Source organism: Tripterygium wilfordii, chromosome 15 (genome assembly GCF_013401445.1).
Source record: "Tripterygium wilfordii isolate XIE 37 chromosome 15, ASM1340144v1, whole genome shotgun sequence".
Lineage (NCBI taxonomy): Eukaryota > Viridiplantae > Streptophyta > Magnoliopsida > Celastrales > Celastraceae > Tripterygium > Tripterygium wilfordii.
The window spans coordinates 12,231,199-12,253,686 of NC_052246.1; the positions used below are offsets into that span (position 1 = coordinate 12,231,199).

Sequence of the window (22,488 nt, forward strand, 5' to 3'; positions counted from 1 at the left end):
TTTCTTTTTCTTTTTCTTTTTCATTATTATTTATTTTTTAATTATTCCTCCGATGCTGCAAGAATGGAACAACCCGATCTTCCTTACAATGAAATGAGAGTATGAGACCGATAACTTCAGTTAGATTTTCGTCGATGAACAGAGAGTAATTAATTCGGGCTATTGGGTCTACACCGCAAATGATTTCTAGGCGGAAAAAACCCTAATTTCTCATTTGTGAGATTTGTTGAGTGGTGAAATTAGAAGCGAAAATGAAGGCAGGAAGCGCTGCAAAGCTGATCGTTGATGCTCTTCTTCAGCGTTTCCTTCCTCTCGCCAGGCGCCGCATCGAAACAGCCCAAGCTCAGGTCAATCTCTCAATTCCCATATATATGTAAATGTTTATGGTCTTGTAAGTGCGTTCGATCGAGATTTAGGTTTGGCATCAGAATACGCGAATGGGGAGTTGGGGGCGCCTTGTGGTTTCTCAGGGTATCAACTATAGGGTTGTTTCAAGTTTTCATTGGTGAAGTTTGATGTGCTGGTGTTTAGGGGAATAGAGGTGCTTTCTACTGACATGTTTAAGCACTCGATAATGTCAGTTGTAAATCACTGTTTCACATATGGTCGGATGGGTTTCGCCTGTGGCAAGAAGTAATAGCTGTATTTTCCAATTGGAAGAAACAGTTGCCTAATGCTTGGTGTGTGCTCGTTAGCAACTGCTTTAGTATCAATTAACATAGTTATCCTGACAGGGATTGTGGATGATATGAAGGCTGGTTTCACATCTTTGTATCTTACTGCATCAAAAAATATGTGAAAGCCCTAGGGTTTCACAATTTTGAGTTTATAATACAGCAATTAAAAAAATAATTGGAGTAATAACCCCTCATCTTAAGGCCTATAGATATGATGAAGGTAAGAGAAGTACAAATTCTCCTTTTAATGGTTGCTATTTATCACAAATTCATATGTGTAATGCTTTTAGTTTTAGGCTTGTGTTGGTATGCTTCACCATAAGGTCTGTAACTGCTCAAGTCTCAGCTAATTAATGAAAACTGGTAACTGTTAAAATACTTGTATTCTTATTGGTATTACGTGTTGAATTTGCAGGATGGACAGTATCTTCGACCATCGGACCCTGCCTATGAGCAAGTTCTTGATTCCTTGGCTATGGTTGCACGACATACACCTGTGCCTCTTTTGGAGGCACTTCTTAGATGGAGAGAAGGGTAGTTATATATCCTGACCCTCTTTTGTTTGTTTTTTTTTGTTTGGTTGAATGGCTAATTGTACTTGTACGCGTACATGACATAAATAGCTCTGGAAGATGTGAAAAGGCATGAACATAAAGCCACATATAGAAGAATGTTTTCTCTGGTAGTCTGGTTTGAGTTGGTATTGTTCTTTAATAAGCTATTTGTTTCTTTTTTTGATTTTCACTACAGCGAATCCCCAAAGGGCGCAAATGATGCTTCTACATTCCAAAGAAAGGTTTGTACTGCTTTTGGTAGCTTAGAGATCTTATTAGGTGGACTTCCAGGAAGTTTGGTGGTATAAAATGCATGTCACTTGTAGAATGCTTTATTTATCAGTTATGTGTTGGGACATTTCCTGATGTTCACAATATTTGTTCTTTTATGCATATCAGAGCAGTGCAGCTTAAACTTTTTCGATACTTTAAAACTATGGTCCTATATCCTTATATCATCTTTAATGGAATATATGTAACTGTGATTGCTTAAATATTAGAAAGCTCTTGTATCTAAGACCTGTCCTCCAATGACCAATGCTATTGTAAGCATAAGATAGTAAATTGGTAAGAGCCTGAATTGTTATGAAGGGAAAGTTGCTTACTTCTTTTTGTGTTGTGATGTGTATTGTAATTTCATTTTTTTTTAAAGAGAAATTTAGCTTACGAATTCAGAGTGTGATATTATTTTTGCATGGTGATCAGCTTGCAGTGGAGTGCATTTTTTGCTCTGCATGCATTCGTTTTGTGGAGTGCTGTCCACAGGAGGGACTTACTGGTTTGTTCAATCTATGTTTTGTTTATTGATTTCTTCCCTATTTTATTTTTATTTTCTCATGGGCAAATGAATGACCTTTTGATTGCAGAGAAGCTGTGGTCTGGACTAGAAAATTTTGTTTTTGACTGGCTTATAAATGCTGACAGGCAAGACTACTCTTAGGTTTAGGAATTTAAACTTTGTGATCTATCTACATACTGCATGGAAAAATCGACAATATGGAGCGGCTGTCTTTAGTGGTAAAACATGCCAGGAAATTCTTATGGCCGTTCTATGGGTGCTTTTAGCATTTTTCATGAACAGTGACAGTGTTCCTGTGTATTCTGTGTATTTCTAATAGTTAAGGTTAAGTTTTAGCTGTAGGATTTTATGACTGTTGGAAACTGCAAATTTTAGGGTTTTAAGGACAAGAAAGCAGATGGGATTGTGGTTATGATTAATCACTGTTAGTAAAGATTAACAATGAAGTGGCTATATAATATGGCGATCACACCTTCATGACTTAGATGTTATACTCTTGATTCAGTTTGCATTGTTTCTAGGGTTATATAATTTATATTACATAGCAAAATTCTAGAAGGCAGCTGAATAGCTGCTTTGTTTCTTTAAAATGATTTTCATTCTCAAAATAAGAGTTGAAAGCATATTTGTAGGTGATTAAGACCGTAAACTAATGAAAAATGTAAACCAGAAATAAGACTAAAGGACTGCCTAACTCTAGTAAATCTTATAATTATCAAAATACCTTTGCTTAGAAACTATAGAGGAGTTAAATGAAATCTGACTGGAAATTATATAACCTAAAGAATGATTGAAAATAACGCTGTAAACTTATTAGAAGTGAGCATATCAAATTTCAACCATTTGGTGTTTTATCGTTTTTTTCCTTTTATCCATCATCTTGCTCGTACTTTTGGATAACTATCCTTTTAAACTCATTTTATATTACCTTTTATCTGATATATGCTGAGCCAGGCTTATTCTTCCCTTTATCAGAGTTGTTAGCCAAGTTGAATATCCATCATTGGTTGATTTGCGGGGTCTCTTGTTGGATTTAGTTGCTCAACTGTTGGGTGCCTTATCTCGTATCAGGTAACATATTCATCACACTATCGATCTTGTAATTTATAGCTACTACTTTTAGTACGATAGAAAAGGATTTATATTTAAGGATGATAGTGTCAAAAAAAAATACAAGTAAAACTGGAATGAAATACGTATGGCACACGATCAGCTATTGCAAGTTTAGTTTTGGTTTAGTTCTTTACTTTCGATCAATTTGCAGTGATATTTGGCGGCATTGAAGATTCCTTTTCCTCTCACTTTTTTTTTTCTTTAAGGCAATTCAACAGTGTCTCTCATTATATAATATCCAATGACGTGGATAAATTTAATTGTTTCATTACATTCATTGAGCATGGCGATGCTGCTATTTTTCCATTTCTCTCGAGTATATCCTTATCAACTTGTTGTGCTTTCCCATTTTCCTTTATACAGGTTTAGTTCTGTAACCGAGCGTTTTTTCATGGAACTCAATACTCGTCGTATTGACACCAGTGTTGCCCGGAGTGAAACACTCAATATCATCAATGGAATGCGCTATCTGAAGCTAGGGGTATGTGTATAATCAAGCTCTCTTTTATTTTTGTTCTTGGAATACAAAGGAAGTTCTACCAGATTTAAATAGCTTGAAGGTAAGTGTATGAAAATAAGTTAATATCCAGGTTAAGACCGAGGGTGGGCTTAATGCATCTGCTTCCTTTGTGGCAAAAGCAAATCCTCTAAACCGTGCTCCACATAAACGCAAAAGTGAGCTTCACCATGCATTATGCAATATGCTTTCAAACATCCTGGCACCACTTGCAGATGGGGGGAAAGGCCAGTGGCCACCTACAGGTGTAGATCCTGCTCTTACTCTGTGGTATGAAGCTGTTGGGCGCATTAGAGGGCAACTTATGCATTGGATGGACAAACAGAGCAAACATATTGCTGTAAGTAGTACTCACATCATCTACAGATGTTTGATTTATGCCAGATATTTCAGGCTTCTGAAATCAGCCATTTTTTAAGGGAAAAGACTTAAGTATTGAAGAAATCTTCTCTAGGAAAACCCCAATAGTATATCCAGAAACCTGAGAAATTAGTTCTTCTGATGAAACCCTGTTGTCTAACTAATGTCAATCTCTGTTGGAGGTATATATCTATTTATAAAATCACTTCAGGATAGATCTACTTAATTGCTACCCGATTCACTCTCCCTCTTCAGTCTGTAGTCACTGTCAGAAGTTGGCTTGAGGAAATAGTCCCACATTTCTAACAGGCCATGCTGATCTTATTTTTATTCCAATAAATTTTATTAACTGACCATTGACAAACATGATGCTGATTGTTCTTTTGATGAAATTTTTCAATACATCTGTATTTTTGATGTGGTGGTCATCACAAAAAGTTAAATGGAAGTGGATGACTCCACATGAATTCGACTTCAACGCATGTCCATTAAACCTCAAGAAAGGATGTGATGGATTGGCTTTTAATTTCTAAAAAGTTCTTTTTTGAGTTTTCACCATCATCATTATCCTCTCAGCGTCTTATCACAATTCATAACTTGTTGGAGGTGGCGGATGAAACGTTTTGTTCTTACTTAACACTTTCTTGCATTTTTTTATTCACAATGTTTAAAAGGGTTCTTTATGGTATTTCCCCCATTTTCTTAGCTTCTTTGTACTCTCTAATTTCTACTACTAGTAATTGGAAACTCTTACTTGGATAGTGAGTTATAAGGTTAAATTTTGACAACACTATTGTATTTTGTCTCAACTCAGTACTGGCGTAAGATTGAACTGAGATGATGAGTAGCTTCTGTAAGAATCCCTCCCTGTTCCGATCAGTTGAAGTTTTCTCATAGACTTGGCGTCCAAATGTCGTTTTCATGAGTTTTATTTCAATCTCAGATGGCTCTACTATTTTTTCTCTTTCCTTCTTCTTTACTGACTTTCTTTCGTTCCTATTAAATAACTGTACCTCTGTCTTTCCCTCATAACCCCAGAATTCATACCAATCTGGTTCGCTTCTATCCTGACATGCGTACTTTTTATTTTTTATTTTAGGTCGGCTACCCTTTGGTGACACTTCTTCTCTGTCTTGGTGATCCTCAAGTTTTCCACAGCAACTTAAGTCCTCACATGGAGCAACTTTACAAGCTTCTAAGGGTGAGTTTGACTTTAATAAAAGTTCAGTGTGTGGAAACTGGAAACCAAAGCAAGATATGATTGGTTGGTTTGTTCTTTCCCCAACTTTTTGATTCATCATGTTGGTTATTTAGGGTTCAGTGGTGCACCCTTTTGCATTTTGTTTCTGGTTTTATGTGATATATTGCATTTTGCAGGACAAGAATCATCGCTATATGGCGTTGGACTGTCTTCATCGAGTATTGAGGTTTTACTTGAGTGTTCATGCAGCTAATCAGGCCCCAAATCGTATATGGGACTACTTAGACAGTGTGACTTCTCAACTCTTAACCATTTTGAGGAAAGGAATGCTTACTCAGGATGCCCAACATGATAAAATTGTTGAGTTCTGTGTGACTATAGCAGAGCATAACCTTGACTTTGCCATGAATCATATGATATTAGAATTGCTGAAGCAGGATAGTCCAAGTGAAGCGAAGGTTATTGGTCTACGTGCGTTGCTTGCCATCGTCATGTCACCTTCAAGCCAACATGTGGGCTTGGAAATATTTAAAGGTAAATTAGCGGATGGTCTCATATTTGTTGTGTGGTCCCACTTAATGATCTGGGACATTTGAGCAAGCATCAGCTTATTTTTCTTTGGATAAACAGGTCATGATATTGGTCATTACATACCAAAAGTGAAGGCTGCAATTGAGTCAATTTTAAGGTCTTGCCATCGGACTTATAGTCATGCTCTTCTCACTTCATCAAGAACCACCATAGGTAACTTCCTTCCTAAAGTGTGTCGGTTGTAGAATCATTGTAATGCAAGCAAACCCTTTACTTTTGTAGTCCATTTGTTGATTTTATGAAGTGAAATATGAAACAAGAATTTCTCCGTTTATGTAAATTAGTATCTTTTTCCTGGGTTGTCTGTTGAATTTTTGTTATCTGCAGCATACTTCCCTTATCAGCTTGTTTGATTCAAGTCTCACTTTTTGTTGGATAAGTTGGGGAACGAATAGGTGGTGTAGTAGTTCAGAATGTAATTTAATTTCAAATTAGCACTATATGCATATATGATTATGTATCTTCCTTCTACTCCTATTTGCTTCCCTCCCCATCATTTTCTGACCCTTATTCCTCTTTCTATTCTGCTACCCACTTGCTTGAAGATCTACTGTGCTTAGGCATGCCTGCTTATATTATGCTTCTTTCCTAACACCTATTTCGTTCTCCTGTCTCCCCAGATGCAGTAACCAAGGAAAAGTCTCAAGGATATCTCTTCCGGTCAGTGCTCAAATGTATACCATACCTCATTGAAGAAGTTGGCCGGAGTGATAAAATCACTGAGATAATACCTCAGCATGGCATAAGTATTGATCCTGGTGTTCGTGAGGAAGCAGTTCAGGTACTCAATCGGATTGTTAGATGCCTACCTCATTGTCGCTTTGCAGTTATGAGAGGAATGGCCAACTTTATTCTACGTCTTCCTGATGAATTCCCCCTTCTCATTCAAACCTCACTGGGACGTCTGCTGGAACTCATGCGTTTTTGGAGGGCTTGTTTGATTGATGATAGACTGGAAGGTGGTGTGGATGATGCAAGGCATGAAGGGCAGGGAAATGGAAGATTTAAGAAGTCTTCTTTCCAGCAATTAGGAGAATCAATTGAGTTTCGTGCTTCTGAGATCGATGCAGTTGGTCTTATATTCCTGAGTTCTGTGGATAGCCAAATTAGGCATACGGCATTAGAGTTATTGCGCTGCGTTCGTGCCTTGAGGAATGATATACGAGACCTCACAATGCATGAGCATCAAGATTATAACATGAGAAATGAAGCTGAACCCATATTTATAATTGATGTCCTAGAAGAACACGGGGTTGGTCATTCTAGCTACTTGGTTTATTTAAATATACATGTTTGGTTCCATGTGACATGCAATTTTGATAACCTCCTTAATTTTTTGCGTTTTGAAATTCAATTTCTGAATATTACAGGATGACATCGTCCAAAGTTGCTACTGGGATTCTGGGCGTCCATTTGATTTGAGACGAGAATCTGAAACAATCCCTCCTGAAGCGACTCTCCAGTCTATTATATTTGAGAGTCCTGATAAGAATAGGTGGGCTCGTTGTCTTAGTGAGCTTGTCAAATATTCTGCTGAGCTTTGCCCAAGCTCTGTTCAGGAAGCAAAGTAAGCGACTTCCACCTCTTACCCATGTCTTTGAATATTGTGTATTGATGTCCATGTTTAATTTTTATTAACTATTTAAGTAAATATCAATATATTAGTCATCTGCTAAGACTTTTACAATCACTTAAGGCCAGAAATAATAATCCATTCTTCAAGTAAAACAGTTTTCATCCAAAAATCATTAATATTCATAGTTCAACATAATTCTTGTTTCTGTATCAAAGATGATTTTTTGTGAGGCCTCCAAAACAAGAAAAATGACTTTATGTATAGTCTATATTATTAAAAGTTGTCTTGGAACCATATATGTGCGACTCCCAAAAAAACCCAACCAAAAAAAAAAAAAGGAAAACAAAATACACAGCAAACATTATCAAAGTTCCCTGTGTATCCCTTATCTTTGCTTGTCCGCCTCTTGCAAAAATATTACCTAACAAGTAAACAGTATAGCTCTGCCTATCAATTTGATGGCTATGGCTCCAAGCCAACCATGGTACTTCATGGTAAATCCTTAATAACTTAAATAATGGAAAGTAAAAAATAGTACAGGTTAATGTGTGGTATATTCTTTCATGTGTTTCAACTCTGCTAAGTACTGCATGTACCAATATGTCAGGATTTTCCTGAAAGTTCTGGAGATCCTTTAGAGTGTCCTAAAACTTTATGGCATTTCCAGTCCTCAGTTGTTGTACTTCTTTCATCTCACGATTAAATTTTTGCGAAATATACTTTTTTGTCACACTATTAAATTTTAACTTATGTGGTGTGAAATATCCTCAAATCATTTTGCTGGCAGTTTTATACTTCTTTTAGAAATATGTTGTGTTAATCATTTTCCGGACTAACAAATATGGGGATGCTATTGTGCCTTGGTTTAAATGGACAGGGTAGAAGTTGTGCAACGTCTTGCTCATATTACACCTGTTGAGCTAGGTGGAAAGGCTCACCAGTCACAGGATGCGGACAATAAACTAGATCAGTGGCTCATGTATGCAGTGTTTGCTTGTTCATGTCCTCCAGATAATAGAGATAATAGAGATGCTGGTGGTTTAGTGGCAGCAAACGATCTTTACCGTCTTATTTTTCCATCACTAAAATCTGGATCTGAAGCAAACATAGTAAGTACAGATTAAGGGGAATTTTTTTTTTTTTTTGTCATTTTTCCATAGATTCTTAACCACCTGGGTTGGATGAGTTGGCTGGGGATGAATCCTTCCAGCTAGAGAACAGAAGAACAACTCTTCAAGTTGATATCCTGCAACTTGCCAAGGTGTTTAGACAGAGTGGGGCAATCCAAGCACCCGAAGATTTACGCAGTCCCAAAGGCATTCGGGTGCCTTGATAAAAAAAAAAAAAGATAAAATTTTTCGAGATTCGTAATTGAACTATTTCAGACTGAGCAAATAGATTGTGGTTGGCATGACTTGTGGCACGAGTGTGCTCATTTCTTAAGGTTGTCAGATCTGACTCCTCCTGTGGTCTGGACATGGAAAGTATCGTGCTAAAGGTGTGGGGGAAGTTGAATTCCAATCTGATGATAGGACTTAAAAAACTATAGAATCTTGAAGCATGGTTCTCCTTCTTCTAATGGGGTGGAACTACTGAACTAGTGAAAATTTATTTCTTTAAATCTTGAGGTCCTGCTCTAATTTTATGATGTTGGGATAAGCCATGAAATTGAATGCATTTCCTTACTGCTGTTCACTTACGTCTTCTTGTTTAGCTAGAATTCTTATACCGTTGACATGAAACCGTTTGTACACTGTCCACATTTTATGAGACCTCGGGATATTTGTGGGAGAGCCTGAAGATTGTTTTTATCAATAATTAGCTGTTTGCATGTATGTTGCTGAATGTTAACATGTAAAATGTCCTAAAACCATGCTATTAAGTGGTTGCATGATTGCGCCCTCATATTTCTTGTTTTGTTGCTAATCCTTGTATTGTTCTATTTCCGTTTCTAATCAGCATGCAGCCACCATGGCTCTTGGTCACTCACATCTGGAAGCATGTGAGATCATGTTTAATGAGATTGCATCTTTTATTGATGACGTATCTTCGGAGACAGAGGCAAAACCAAAATGGAAGGTATGGTTTATTACTGAATGATATGTAGCTTTTTGACATGCAGTTGTACTTTATTTGTTATTCACTGCACTCTGAGTTTTCAAACAGAAGTTAACCGAGAACAATAAACTGTGAATTGTTGTGACTTGTGACATTGCTGTTAGGTATGAAAACTAGACTTTCGTATTTGTTGTCGAGTAAATACGAATTATACGTGACAAGGGACCTACTTTTCTTCCTGGGGACCTAAAACTGAGTTTGTTTTCACTTCTTTTTGAGACATATTTAATATTACTATTGGGGTGAAGAATTATCTTCTATCAGAACTATAGTTTCGTTTTCTTTTGCTTTTGAAACTACCATTACACCAAGGCGGTCAAGCAAGCCTTAGAATAATCCATTAACCAAACAAGTAGATAATCATTCTGGCTTTAAATACGCTTAAAACTGTTTGATTACTCTTTTTTTTTTTATTGACTGAATTTCACTTCTATGAATGCAGACTCAAAAATCTCGTCGTGAGGAACTCCGGACCCACATTGCAAACATATATCGTACTGTTGCTGAGAATATCTGGCCTGGCATGCTGAGTCGTAAGCCAGTTTTCCGTCTCCATTATCTTAAGTTCATTGAAGAAACAACCAGACAGATATTGACAGCACCAGCAGAAAACTTCCATGAAATGCAACCTCTACGTTATGCACTTGCAGTTGTTCTAAGGTCTCTAGCCCCAGAATTTGTTGAGTCAAAATCAGAAAAATTTGATCAAAGAACTAGAAAGCGGCTATTTGATCTTCTTCTTACCTGGTCTGAGGATTCAGGAAGTACATGGGGTCAGGATGGTGTTAGTGATTACAGGCGTGAGGTTGAACGTTACAAGGCTTCGCAGCACACCCGGTCCAAGGATTCTGTAGACAAAATTTCATTTGATAAAGAATTGAGTGAACAAGTTGAGGCAATTCAGTGGGCCTCCACGAATGCTATGGCATCACTTCTGTATGGTCCTTGCTTTGATGATAATGCTCGAAAAATGAGTGGGCGGGTGATATTGTGGATCAACAGTTTGTTCATTGAGCCTGCACCAAGAGCCCCATATGGTTACTCGCCTGCTGATCCAAGAACTCCATCTTATTCCAAGTTTGCTGGTGAAGGTGGGCGTGGAGCTGCTGGTCGAGACAGGCATAAGGGTGGCCACTATCGTGTTGCTTTAGCAAAATTGGCTCTGAAGAATCTTCTTCTTACAAATTTGGATTTGTTTCCTGCTTGCATTGATCAGGTAATAGTATTGTCTGTGCATAAATCCCAATTTATTTGCCAAAGGAGAAATTATGCAGTTAATGAAAAATTATGCTACATATTTCAGGTATCAATTTTGAAAAAGCCAAAAAAACAACTGTAGTTACCTTTACGAATAGTAATAGTAATCAGATGGTCATCTACTCAACTCCATAATATCTTCAGATGTTTTAGAATTTGCTAGCCAAATAAGAAATCTGAAGTACATCTCCTTTAGAGACTTCCCTTGTCCTTTTATTTGGATTTCATATCAAGCTCTCTGAGCTCCCTTATGATCATACTCCTAGCTAGATTGGTCCCATAGCTACTTCTTGAGTTATTACTTTGGATCCCATAAAAAAAACTTACAATAGCCGATGCAATGAAGGATTAATTATGTTGATTTCTTTATAGTGCTACTTCTCTGATGCTGCAATAGCCGATGGTTACTTCAGTGTGTTGGCTGAGGTATATATGCGCCAAGAGATACCTAAATGTGAAATTCAGAGGCTATTGAGTCTGATCCTTTACAAGGTGGTGGACCCAAGTCGACAAATTCGTGATGATGCCCTTCAGATGCTTGAGACTCTTTCAGTTCGTGAGTGGGCTGAGGATGGAGTTGAGGGATCGGGAAGCTATCGGGCTGCTGTTGTGGGTAATCTTCCTGATTCCTACCAACAATTCCAATACAAGCTGTCATGCAAACTTGCCAAAGATCATCCTGAATTAAGTCAGCTTCTCTGTGAAGAAATCATGCAGAGACAACTTGATGCCGTTGATATAATTGCACAGCATCAGGTCTTGACATGTATGGCTCCATGGATTGAGAATCTCAATTTCTGGAAACTCAAGGACTCAGGTTGGAGTGAAAGATTATTAAAAAGTCTTTATTATGTGACCTGGCGACACGGAGACCAGTTCCCTGATGAAATTGAGAAACTTTGGAGCACAATTGCCAGCAAGCCCAGGAACATTAGTCCAGTCTTAGATTTTTTAATCACAAAAGGGATTGAGGATTGTGATTCCAATGCATCTGCTGAAATAAGTGGTGCATTTGCCACTTATTTCTCAGTTGCAAAGCGAGTAAGCTTATATTTAGCTCGAATATGTCCTCAAGGGACAATCGATCACCTGGTTTACCAGTTATCCCAGCGAATGTTGGAAGATAGTGTTGAACCGGTCGTGCCAAGTGCAAATAAGGGTGATGCAAATGGAAATTTTGTGTTGGAATTCTCTCAGGGGCCTGCAGCAGCTCAAATTGCATCTGTAGTAGACACCCAGCCGCACATGTCGCCATTACTTGTTCGGGGTTCCCTTGACGGTCCTCTCAGGAATACCAGTGGGAGCCTTAGCTGGAGAACTGCCGGTGTTACAGGGCGAAGTGTCTCGGGCCCTTTAAGTCCAATGCCTCCTGAGTTAAATATTGTCCCAGTAACTGCAGGCCGATCAGGCCAACTCCTTCCAGCATTAGTAAACATGTCGGGGCCTTTGATGGGTGTCAGAAGTTCAACAGGAAGTTTGAGGAGCCGCCACGTTTCCAGAGACAGTGGAGACTACCTCATTGACACTCCAAACTCTGGTGACGATGGCTTACATTCGGGGGTTGGGATGCATGGTGTTAGTGCTAAAGAACTTCAGTCAGCCTTGCAGGGGCATCAGCAACATTCACTCACTCAAGCAGATATAGCATTAATTTTACTTGCAGAAATAGCATATGAGAATGATGAAGATTTTCGCGAGCACTTGCCTCTCCTTTTTCATGTCACATTTGTTTCGATGGATAGTTCAGAAGATATTGTGCTTGAGCATTGTCAGCATTTACTCGTTAATCTGCTATACTCACTTGCTGGTAGGCACTTGGAGCTTTATAATGTGGATAACAGTGATGGAGAGAACAAGCAACAAGTTGTCAGCCTAATTAAGTATGTCCAGTCAAAGAGAGGGAGCATGATGTGGGAGAGTGAGGATCCCACCGTTATGAGAACTGAGCTTCCAAGTGCAGCCCTCCTGTCTGCCCTAGTTCAGAGCATGGTTGATGCTATCTTTTTCCAGGGGGATCTTCGTGAGACTTGGGGTGCTGAGGCACTCAAATGGGCCATGGAGTGCACGTCAAGACACCTTGCCTGTCGTTCACACCAGATTTACCGGGCTTTGCGGCCTAGTGTCACAAGTGATACTTGTGTATTGCTCCTCAGATGCCTTTACAGATGCCTAGGAAATCCAGTACCTCCAGTTTTGGGATTTATCATGGAGATTTTATTGACATTGCAAGTTATGGTGGAGAACATGGAGCCAGAGAAGGTGATACTGTACCCTCAACTCTTTTGGGGTTGTGTTGCCATGATGCACACTGATTTTGTTCATGTCTACTGCCAAGTCCTTGAGCTATTTTCATGTGTGATAGACCGTTTATCATTCCGAGACAAGACAACAGAAAATGTGTTGCTTTCAAGCATGCCTCGCGATGAACTGGATACCAATGCTGACATTGGAGACTTCCAACGGATAGAATCTAAGGGCTATGACTTGCCCCTATCCAGCGGCAGTTCACCGACATTTGAAGGAGTGCAACCTCTAGTTCTGAAGGGCCTCATGTCAACAGTTAGCCATGGTGTCTCTATTGAGGTCCTTTCACGGATCACAGTGCACTCTTGTGACTCTATATTTGGGGATGGTGAGACAAGACTCCTGATGCACATCACAGGCTTACTTCCTTGGCTCTGTTTGCAGCTCTGCAAGGATCCTGTGGTGGGTCCAGCTTCGCCACTTCAACAGCAGCAGCAAAAGGCGTGCTCTGTTGCGGCCAACATCGCTATATGGTGTCGAGCATCGTCAATGGATGAATTAGCCACTGTATTTATGGCTTACTCACGAGGAGAAATCAAAAGCATTGATAACCTTCTTGCTTGTGTCTCCCCACTACTATGCAATGAGTGGTTCCCAAAGCACTCAGCTCTGGCTTTTGGGCACTTGCTTAGGCTGCTAGAGAAAGGACCAGTGGAGTATCAGCGTGTGATATTGCTCATGCTTAAAGCACTGCTCCAGCACACTCCCATGGATGCTTCTCAGAGCCCACACATGTACGCAATCGTATCCCAGCTGGTGGAGAGCACCTTGTGTTGGGAGGCACTTAGTGTGCTTGAAGCCCTTTTACAGAGCTGCAGCTCATTGACAGGTGCACACCCTCATGAACCAGGCTATGAGAATGGGACTGATGATAAGATGCTTGCTCCACAGACTTCGTTCAAGGCTCGGAGTGGCCCCTTACAGTATGCAACTGGATCAGGTTTTTGGGCAGGTTCGACACCGGTTACACAAGTTGTCTCAGCTGAATCCGGGTTGTCTGCTAGAGAGGTTGCTTTGCAGAACACGCGTCTGATCCTTGGTCGAGTACTTGACAGCTGTGCTCTTGGAAGGAGAAGGGATTATAGAAGGCTGGTGCCTTTTGTGAATACCATTGGCAATCCTTGACCTACACATTCTTATTTGCTTATACATGTAGCTTAAAATAGAGAACTAGAGAGGTATTGGGGATGCAGTGTTGTAAATAGGCAAATTAGACTGGGGTTTGTAGTCAGTAAATGTAACATGTTATCATGTCCCTTTCTGTAAATGTTTTGTACTATTAATTGCAGTTATTTTTCTTCTCTTCCTGAGGTATGGTTTTTTCCTTGCTGACCAGGAAAATTGGATTTTGGATATATCAGATTGGATGTGTAGGGTTCTGTTGTTCAACGATGGTGTAAACAATGGAGTGGATGAAGGCCTGAAAAAATGGTTGTTAGGCCATGCACAGAAATTTCTTATCTGACGACGTGATAAATTAGGTCAAAACTCAGTGCGTATTCACAAATGTATTACTTCCCCGTAAGAATTGAACTCAATATCTCACGAGTCCATAAGTAAAGGGTAGATCATAAGACATGACTTTGATTTCTCAAATGGAATTATGATTTTATTGATCAATTTTGTCATGGAACAAGTGGACAGATTGTCAATCATGCACATCCAAAGTTATTTCATTTTTATTGCAGAGTACACCAAACATACATATATGTCAAAGTCTCTAGTAGTTTTCACACAAAACTAGAGAAACGACTAAAACTGCCACAATTACCAGAAAAATCCAGGGCACAAGATTCAGATTCATGGCATTAGGAAGAATGGCACCAAAGAGTATGGTTAGTGATAACAGGACACATAAAAAGGCAACAAGGTAAAACCCTCGAGCAACCGATGGAAACCTTCGTCCGATGATGATTCCAATGACGGAGACATAGAAGTTGAGCATCACTATGAAGAAGAAGGAATGGAGAGCCAAAGAGCTGAGCTTGAAGAATCCATTTCCATTGAAAGCCCACAAAGAAGCAAAGATTGTGATGGTTATGGTGAAAGGCACCATCACAAGTGTTCTAACCCATGACTCAAAGATGCTCTTCTTCTTCAACAATTTTTCTTCTCCTTCTTCTTCTTTTGCTGATGTTTGAGGATTCTCCAATGCCTGATCATCATGAGTTGGATTCTCAATTTGATTGATGCTCAATTCACCCATCTCCACATCAAGGCTTGTAATGTCCTCATATAGAGCACTTGAATCATCAATGGCCTGAAAAATAACATATATATACGAGTGAGTTCCTATATAAAGTGACAATGTCATAAACAACAACGAATACAATGCGCAACATCAGCCGAGACAGTTAAGGTATATACTCGACTTGGTAGTATACCCAAGTTCGAGTTCTCCGACCCGCTTACTCAACATGAAAGCAAACCAAAGTTGATCACCCTTATTTTACCTGGTCCATATGGATATTGGAGTTACAGGGAGCAAAATTGGATTTGTAGGGAGTAAAGGAAAATGTTAGCAGCCATTAGGGTTTTTATAGAATGTTTGTCAAATGAAGGAGAACATTTCTTACAAGATTGAAACCCATGGGAATTATCAGTAGTCACAAGAGCCAACTTTGTTGTATTGTGTAATCGATGTCTTAATAATCCCAGACATGAATCAAGACACCAAGTAAACTTTCAAAATTATGTTGTATTGTGTTGTTCATAGACACAATTACTAGGATGTTCAATAGATTCTTATGGGTTAAAAACACGAATCTTACTTGTAAAGTTCGTCCTTGTGAATTGGATGCACAGGATGAGATTTTAAAATAAATCTTAAACCCTAACCCCTAAATCAACTTTAATTTCAATCATTTGATGAGACTTAAAAATAAATACATTCATATAAACCCTAATACAAACGTCGTCCTTATTGGAGAATTTTATAAATAAGTGTCATAGATTTGTCTTTTATTTTATTTTCTTTTCTTTCTGCTGACAATAAAAGGAGTAAGTATGAACTGTTTTCCTTTTTTCATAAGCCATAGTATATTGAACCAAAGAAAAGGGAAGATAAAAGGGCATCTCTTGACAAAGAAGGAAATGGGATAGAACCCTAAAGCCAAGGCAAAGAACCCCAAAACCAAGGCGCAAAAGAACATGGTTCACCTTTATCATCGTCTCCATGGAGAGTACCCCAATGTTAGCTTGTAATTGCCGGCTTTGTTTTGGTTGCACAAATACATAAATTTAATTGAAAGTAATGTTGTTTTCACCGATTTTAACTTATTATACATTCATACAAGTTTGGAAGAAATTGAAATTGGATTTTCTTCTATCTAAAAGCATATTCTTAACAACTCTTGTTGAGCATGGCTAATATAATATATGGATGTTGCCTAATTGCTAGCTTTCAGAAAATTCATGTGGGCTAGCTGGCTAACAATGGCTATCTTTTACATTTCTAAAAGCCCAATTGATAAAACTTGGCAGGCCCAATCCATTACATGATCCAGGCCTTGTATTATTACTGTCTATGCCTCTATGGAAAGTAGAAAGAAAGAAACAAACTAGTCATTTTCATGAATGAATGGAAATCTATGGCTCTCAATCTCTCATGGTGTCCACATACACACAAGGCAATCAAACAAAGCACTTAAATTGACACCCACTAAGACTCAAATCAAAACCCTAGCTTGTTGTGGCTCTTGGGTATTGCCATTGGTTTAAGATTTCTTCAAGCTAGTTAACCCTTGGGGATATTTTTTTATTATTAGGGAAAGGGGTGGGGACTGATTGAATTATTGCTTTAATCATTTAGGGTTTGAAAGTCATGCATATAGTAAGGCATGTTTGTGATGGGTCACCCCCCCCCCCCCCTCTCTCTCTTTCTCTCTCTCTTTCAATTCATGGCTTGATAGTACATTCTTTGTTATTTTTGGCAACAACTTGTCGTCACCAGCCTCCCCCACTTTGCGTTGTCTAGGTCTTTATATATCCATGGTAATGCATATGTCATGACAAGTTGAAATGGTGGTTTCACCATTTCTTTTGAGTTAGAGCCACATTCATATGAGACAAGACATGCCCTCCTAGTATCTTGCCCATTTTGTTTGCCCTAAATGGTCAAAAACTCTTGTATTGTCTTTCAAAGGGCTAGCCTAGCCAATGAAGGGTTCTTTAGCATATATACTTTCTGTGCCCATGAAGCATTACCCATATATAATGTTCTTCCGTTAGGGGATAAATCAAGATACCCCAAATGAAAATGATAAAGATCCTAACAGTTGATATCACAATTATCCGAACTGTTGACTGTGAAATCCTGTACGTGAAACTCAAAAGTTAGGATAACTGGGATACAAGCTACTGCGATCCCTATCATAATTGAACCCAAAACCAAAAGAAGGAGCATTTTGGGAGGATAGAAGTGAAGTACCCCACAAAAGAGTTGCCCTAGCATAATGGTTATGCAAGGAAGGGTACTTGATAGTTGATTCAACTGCCCTCAATAATCTTCTTTTTTCAAAAAGTGACCTCAAAATTAATTATTACAAACATGGGTGGGCAAGCCAAAGGAGGGAAAAAAAACCCGAGAGCGCATGTTAGATGTTACAAGTGGGCCCTTGCTAACAAGCGCGCATGGGTACCTGGTGCACAAATCTTGCTCCCTATTGCATAGCTTGTCAATTCAATGTGGGTTTTTTGCGCTCTCTCTGTTTTTTTTTCTTCTTGAGGTTCTTCTAGCACCCACCATCAAAGAAAGCTTGTAAAGTTGGGGGAGGTTTGTGACTTTGAACAATTGGTGCACCCCACTATGACAATCTACACCAATTTTTGTTGGATGGGGGAGTTGGGAATCTATATATATATATATATATATATATAATCATGCATAAATCTATAATCATGTGTTTGCATCAAACTTTCCTTTTTGATTATTAATCAACGTCAATAATGGCAAATATGAATGAATTTTCACTAGCTATAAGAAAATAAAAGAAGAAAAGGACTCCATGAAAAAAAAAGTTATTATATATAGTGGGAATCCAAAGATTACCTAATTGTACCATTCTCATCAAGAACATTTTGATTGGCAAGAAAATCTAAGAAAATATACTTTAATGTTACGTAAGAGGATTAAGACTTGTACCTTTTAGAATTTCAAGTCCAAATATATCAACAAATATAAATATTGTCCGCGTTGAGTCACAGATCCTCACAGATTTGTTCTCCTAGACCGTTCCGTAATACTTAATTAGGCCCAAAAAAAATACATTTATTGTGTGAGAGATGCTTGACATTTACTTATATGTCACTCGATTAGGTTATACCGATCTGATAGATAATGTCTTCATAGTCCCAGTGACTACCGAGACCCATATCCTTACACAACCCATATGGGTTGAGAAATCCAATCTGAGGTGGGATTTGTGAGTTCGGAGATTATTATATTATTTATGTGATAGATACACATATATAGTGCAATTAATTTGGACTAAAAACATGAAAGCTCGGTCCCTCTTCTCCACTACCAAATTATAGTTATTGAAATAATTATTGTACTAATTAATTAGTGTGGTCATGAGATTTTTTTAGGGATTGGTGGATATATATAACATTCATCATCAGCAAAACACTTAATTTTTGTTTTGTGCACATTATAAAAGGTCCTTAATAGACAGATTAGTGGATAACTTATATATGTAAAATGATTGTTTAACAAACATAATCAAAGTTTAATAGAGATATGTCTTGTTTTTGCATATAATATTAAATAAACAATATAAAGTTGGTGCATTTTAGAGCAAACACTCTACTCTGCACTTATTGATATATGTGGCTTACGTTATATGTAAAGGAAGAAGGTTTCCATCCACTAACAATTATATGGATAATGAAGGTGTCACACTACACCCAAGCTATAGTATGCCCTAACTTTTTTTTTTAATAACCCACAATGATATCATACAAGTTTTTCTTATGGGCATTTGATATGGGTCTAAACTCGAGCCATCAAGTCCACGCGTACATAATTTTTTCACTTGACGACCTAGTAAGTTGGACCAAAATCCAGCGCATAGCCACAATGATATTAATCCAGTGAGGATCGAAGAACTCATGACATTTCGAATCTATACGGTTTGGTCTTAGAGAGATCTACTACTATATCACCCAAATGGTTATATAGTATAGTATGCCCTAATTAACCCTAAAATGCTATAATTTTCATTATCAGAAAATCTTGGAATATATTTCTCTTCATCATTAAGTGCGTCAAATATATATTTTTTATTCTAAGTTTCAATTCATCAATAATGAAAAATATATACCTATATAATTATCAAGATGTGGTATGTTCCGATATGCACCCTTTGGTGTAGACATTGTTCCACCACTTGTTGGTTGTCTATGTTTTTAGTCTGAATAGGTTAATTTATATCCCCTTATGAATGTTGCTTGACCAAAACTTCTTTTCTTGCTGCAAATTAGAATACATTGCAACAAAATTTGATGATGGCATGTCGGACTAGTGAAAAGAACATCTTGGTTTCCCTTTATTTTTGTTCATCACTAGCCTCACCGCATGATGTCTTGCTCTACCACTAGTACTATTGCCATCGATCGATCGACTTTATCAGATACTCATGAGAATATCGTATAAATTCAACTCAAACAACTAAATGAGGTATATATTGTGCATTTGGAGTCTAAACCCCAGCACGGTGGGGCTTATACCTAACTAACTGATGTGAGATACAAGTTAACATTTATCAAACCGCTCAAGTCTTGGACTCGAAATCCACCTCCGTTCATTTGAAAACGATTAAAATGTTCAAGAAGAAAACAATTTTTTATTTTTGATGGGTAGATAAGATATGTAAGTTTCATGAGTGGAAGATTGATAAACTTATTCATTATGTTCATATTAGAGAGATAGAGTATTTGAATTTAATTAAGATTACTTTTATTTCAGGATTAATAGTGCTATGCTAATGGAACATTGCTAACCCAATTCTAAACTTGCTTCTCCTGTTTTCATTAAGTATAAGTCATAGAGTATTAACATGATCATTAGCTTAATCAAACTTGGATCTTCACGCATATTCGATCACCCCTTAGTTATTGTACTGATAAGTTTAAAGTTCTCTCAAATTTTAAACAAACTAAACCATTCAGGAATGATCGAGTTGATTGGAGATGAATCATATATTTCAATTGCGAATAACACATGAATATTGAAATGGGTAGAATCAAACTAATCTCTATCCAATTATAACTTAAAAAAATATATATCCAATTATAATGGAACCTAATACAATATGTAGATCGGCATTGGCCAATTATGTGCAAGTCTTCAGGTAGAGTGTGTATGTACAGTACAAGTACAAAAAGACATAACTGATGTAAGTCTTTTGCACTATATATGCATACACCTTTATATATATACATATATATATATACATATATGAGAAATGAATGAAATAGATAACATGGGATGAAGAGGGACAAGAAAAGAAGAGTGAGTCAATTTGTGTTTAATGATATGGTTGACCATTTGGTCCACTCAAACACACAACTATATAAATGGACCCTCAATAATATATATAATCAATCACTATATCTATATATTCTGTTTCAATTCAAAGCCTTTTTAATTTAGTCGACGAACTTTGCAAGTACATCCATATATATCACTACCACCCCCACCAAATAATGTGATCATATATCCCCACGCAACTCTTGTGAAAACTCCAGCTAAATATTGTGGCTGATATTATTAATTAGTATCCTCAACCTCAGGCAAATGTTCTCTAGATCTTCAGAGTAAAGTTTATAAAGTATTGTAATAGTGAGGAGGAAGAAGAAGAAGAACAGATATACGCAGTCTTATTCTTGTATCGGAGAAAAAAAAAATCATTAAAATGGCGATTAGAGTAAAGCAATTTTTTAATCCATGTCGTTTTGTTTCTAAAGAAGTGGTTGTTGAGTCATTAGTATTCCTCCTTTATGTAATCCTATTCTTCCTAATTATAGTTATATAAATGACAACCTTTTCTAATTAATTCCATAATCCTCACTTTACGAATGTGTTATTGGATTGAGATTATATTAAGTTGAAAACCATCACATCTATCTATGATGTTAAAAATATTGATACTACTTTATTTTTGACATTTTTCTCATTCGATCAAAATTTCTAGAATCTATACTTGTTCAAGAGTCACCTTAACAATCATATTCTTAGCTACTAGCTAGAGTTGGTTATTGATGTATTCTTTTATGCCAAAGATTCAAGTTTTTGACTCACCATGTTTGTATTAATGATAGAAATTCCAACAGTTGTTATCCCAACTAATAAGTTGGACATACAAGTTCTCATATGTATTATGTGAGACATGTAAAGTCCGCGAAATTCATTTGAATCTTATTCATCCAACTCAGTAGTTGGGATTACCGGGTTACCAAACTGTTATGGTAACTGTTGGGATGCTTTATCATTTTTGCTCACCATATTGATATGCATTATGAATTGATATTATAATCTGTCAATACAATGTAAGAGTAAAAATGCATATATCTATTGTAGACGGATGGGGGAACTCTCGAATTCCCAAGAGTTTTACAATTCTCATCCAATAATGGAGAATAATAAGTATAGTGAAGAAAATTTAAAGTGTACCTCTCAAACCATTAAATGAGAACTATGCGCGCATTATGAGAATTGTAGAACCTAGATGGCCTTTCAGAATGCCAGAAAGTTATGTACTATTATGGTGACAACTTTTTGGTGGCTTTTAGTTATATCATAGATCAGAGGGAGGAATGTGTTTGAATCACTATTAATTGTTGGATATTATCATCCTATTGCATTGAACTTTTGGATTCAATTTTGACTCTTTAATTCTATTTGGCAATAACATACACAAAACTTTAGTAAAGATTGACTTATTAGCTTTCTTATCCCCCACTAATATAATAATTGTACTATCCATAATATCCACTCCTCTCTCTCTCTCTCTCTCTCTCTCTCATGTAAGCAATAGTTTTGATTCTTAAGATGATTATCCACAACTAAAACTCACAATCTCCATGTCCCCATGTCCCTACTGGCGTCATCGAGCCTCATACATACATTCAATCATGTACTCAATCATACATACATACATACATACATACATACATACATATATATATATATATATATATATATAGAGAGAGAGAGAGAGAGAGAGAGAGAGAGAGAGAGAGAGAGATTAGGGCAAGTATATATTATGTATGTTAATATATGGCTATATGCATAAAACATGATCTGCATGACATGTTAGTGAAGAAAGATTTGGGAGAAACTTGTCCAATATGGCTCCAAATTGTCAACACTAATGGGCCAGGCCCACTAGAAACCCTATTCTTCCCCACTCTATAAAAT

At 37.4% G+C, this 22,488-nt stretch overlaps 1 protein-coding gene across 1 annotated transcript; it reads left to right on the forward strand.

Annotated features, from left to right (window-relative positions):
* Positions 1–56: 56 nt before the first annotated feature.
* LOC120016659 lies at positions 57–14,375 on the forward strand. The gene is made up of 17 exons (XM_038869540.1): positions 57–347; positions 1,093–1,211; positions 1,428–1,473; positions 1,937–2,009; positions 2,098–2,155; positions 3,006–3,101; positions 3,507–3,624; positions 3,734–4,000; positions 5,120–5,221; positions 5,398–5,755; positions 5,852–5,965; positions 6,433–7,064; positions 7,183–7,379; positions 8,266–8,497; positions 9,348–9,467; positions 9,949–10,722; positions 11,136–14,375. Exons 1-17 carry the CDS (start codon positions 252–254, stop codon positions 14,190–14,192), a joined length of 6,459 nt encoding a protein of 2,152 aa, XP_038725468.1. The 5' UTR covers positions 57–251; the 3' UTR covers positions 14,193–14,375.
* Positions 14,376–22,488: the final 8,113 nt, after the last annotated feature.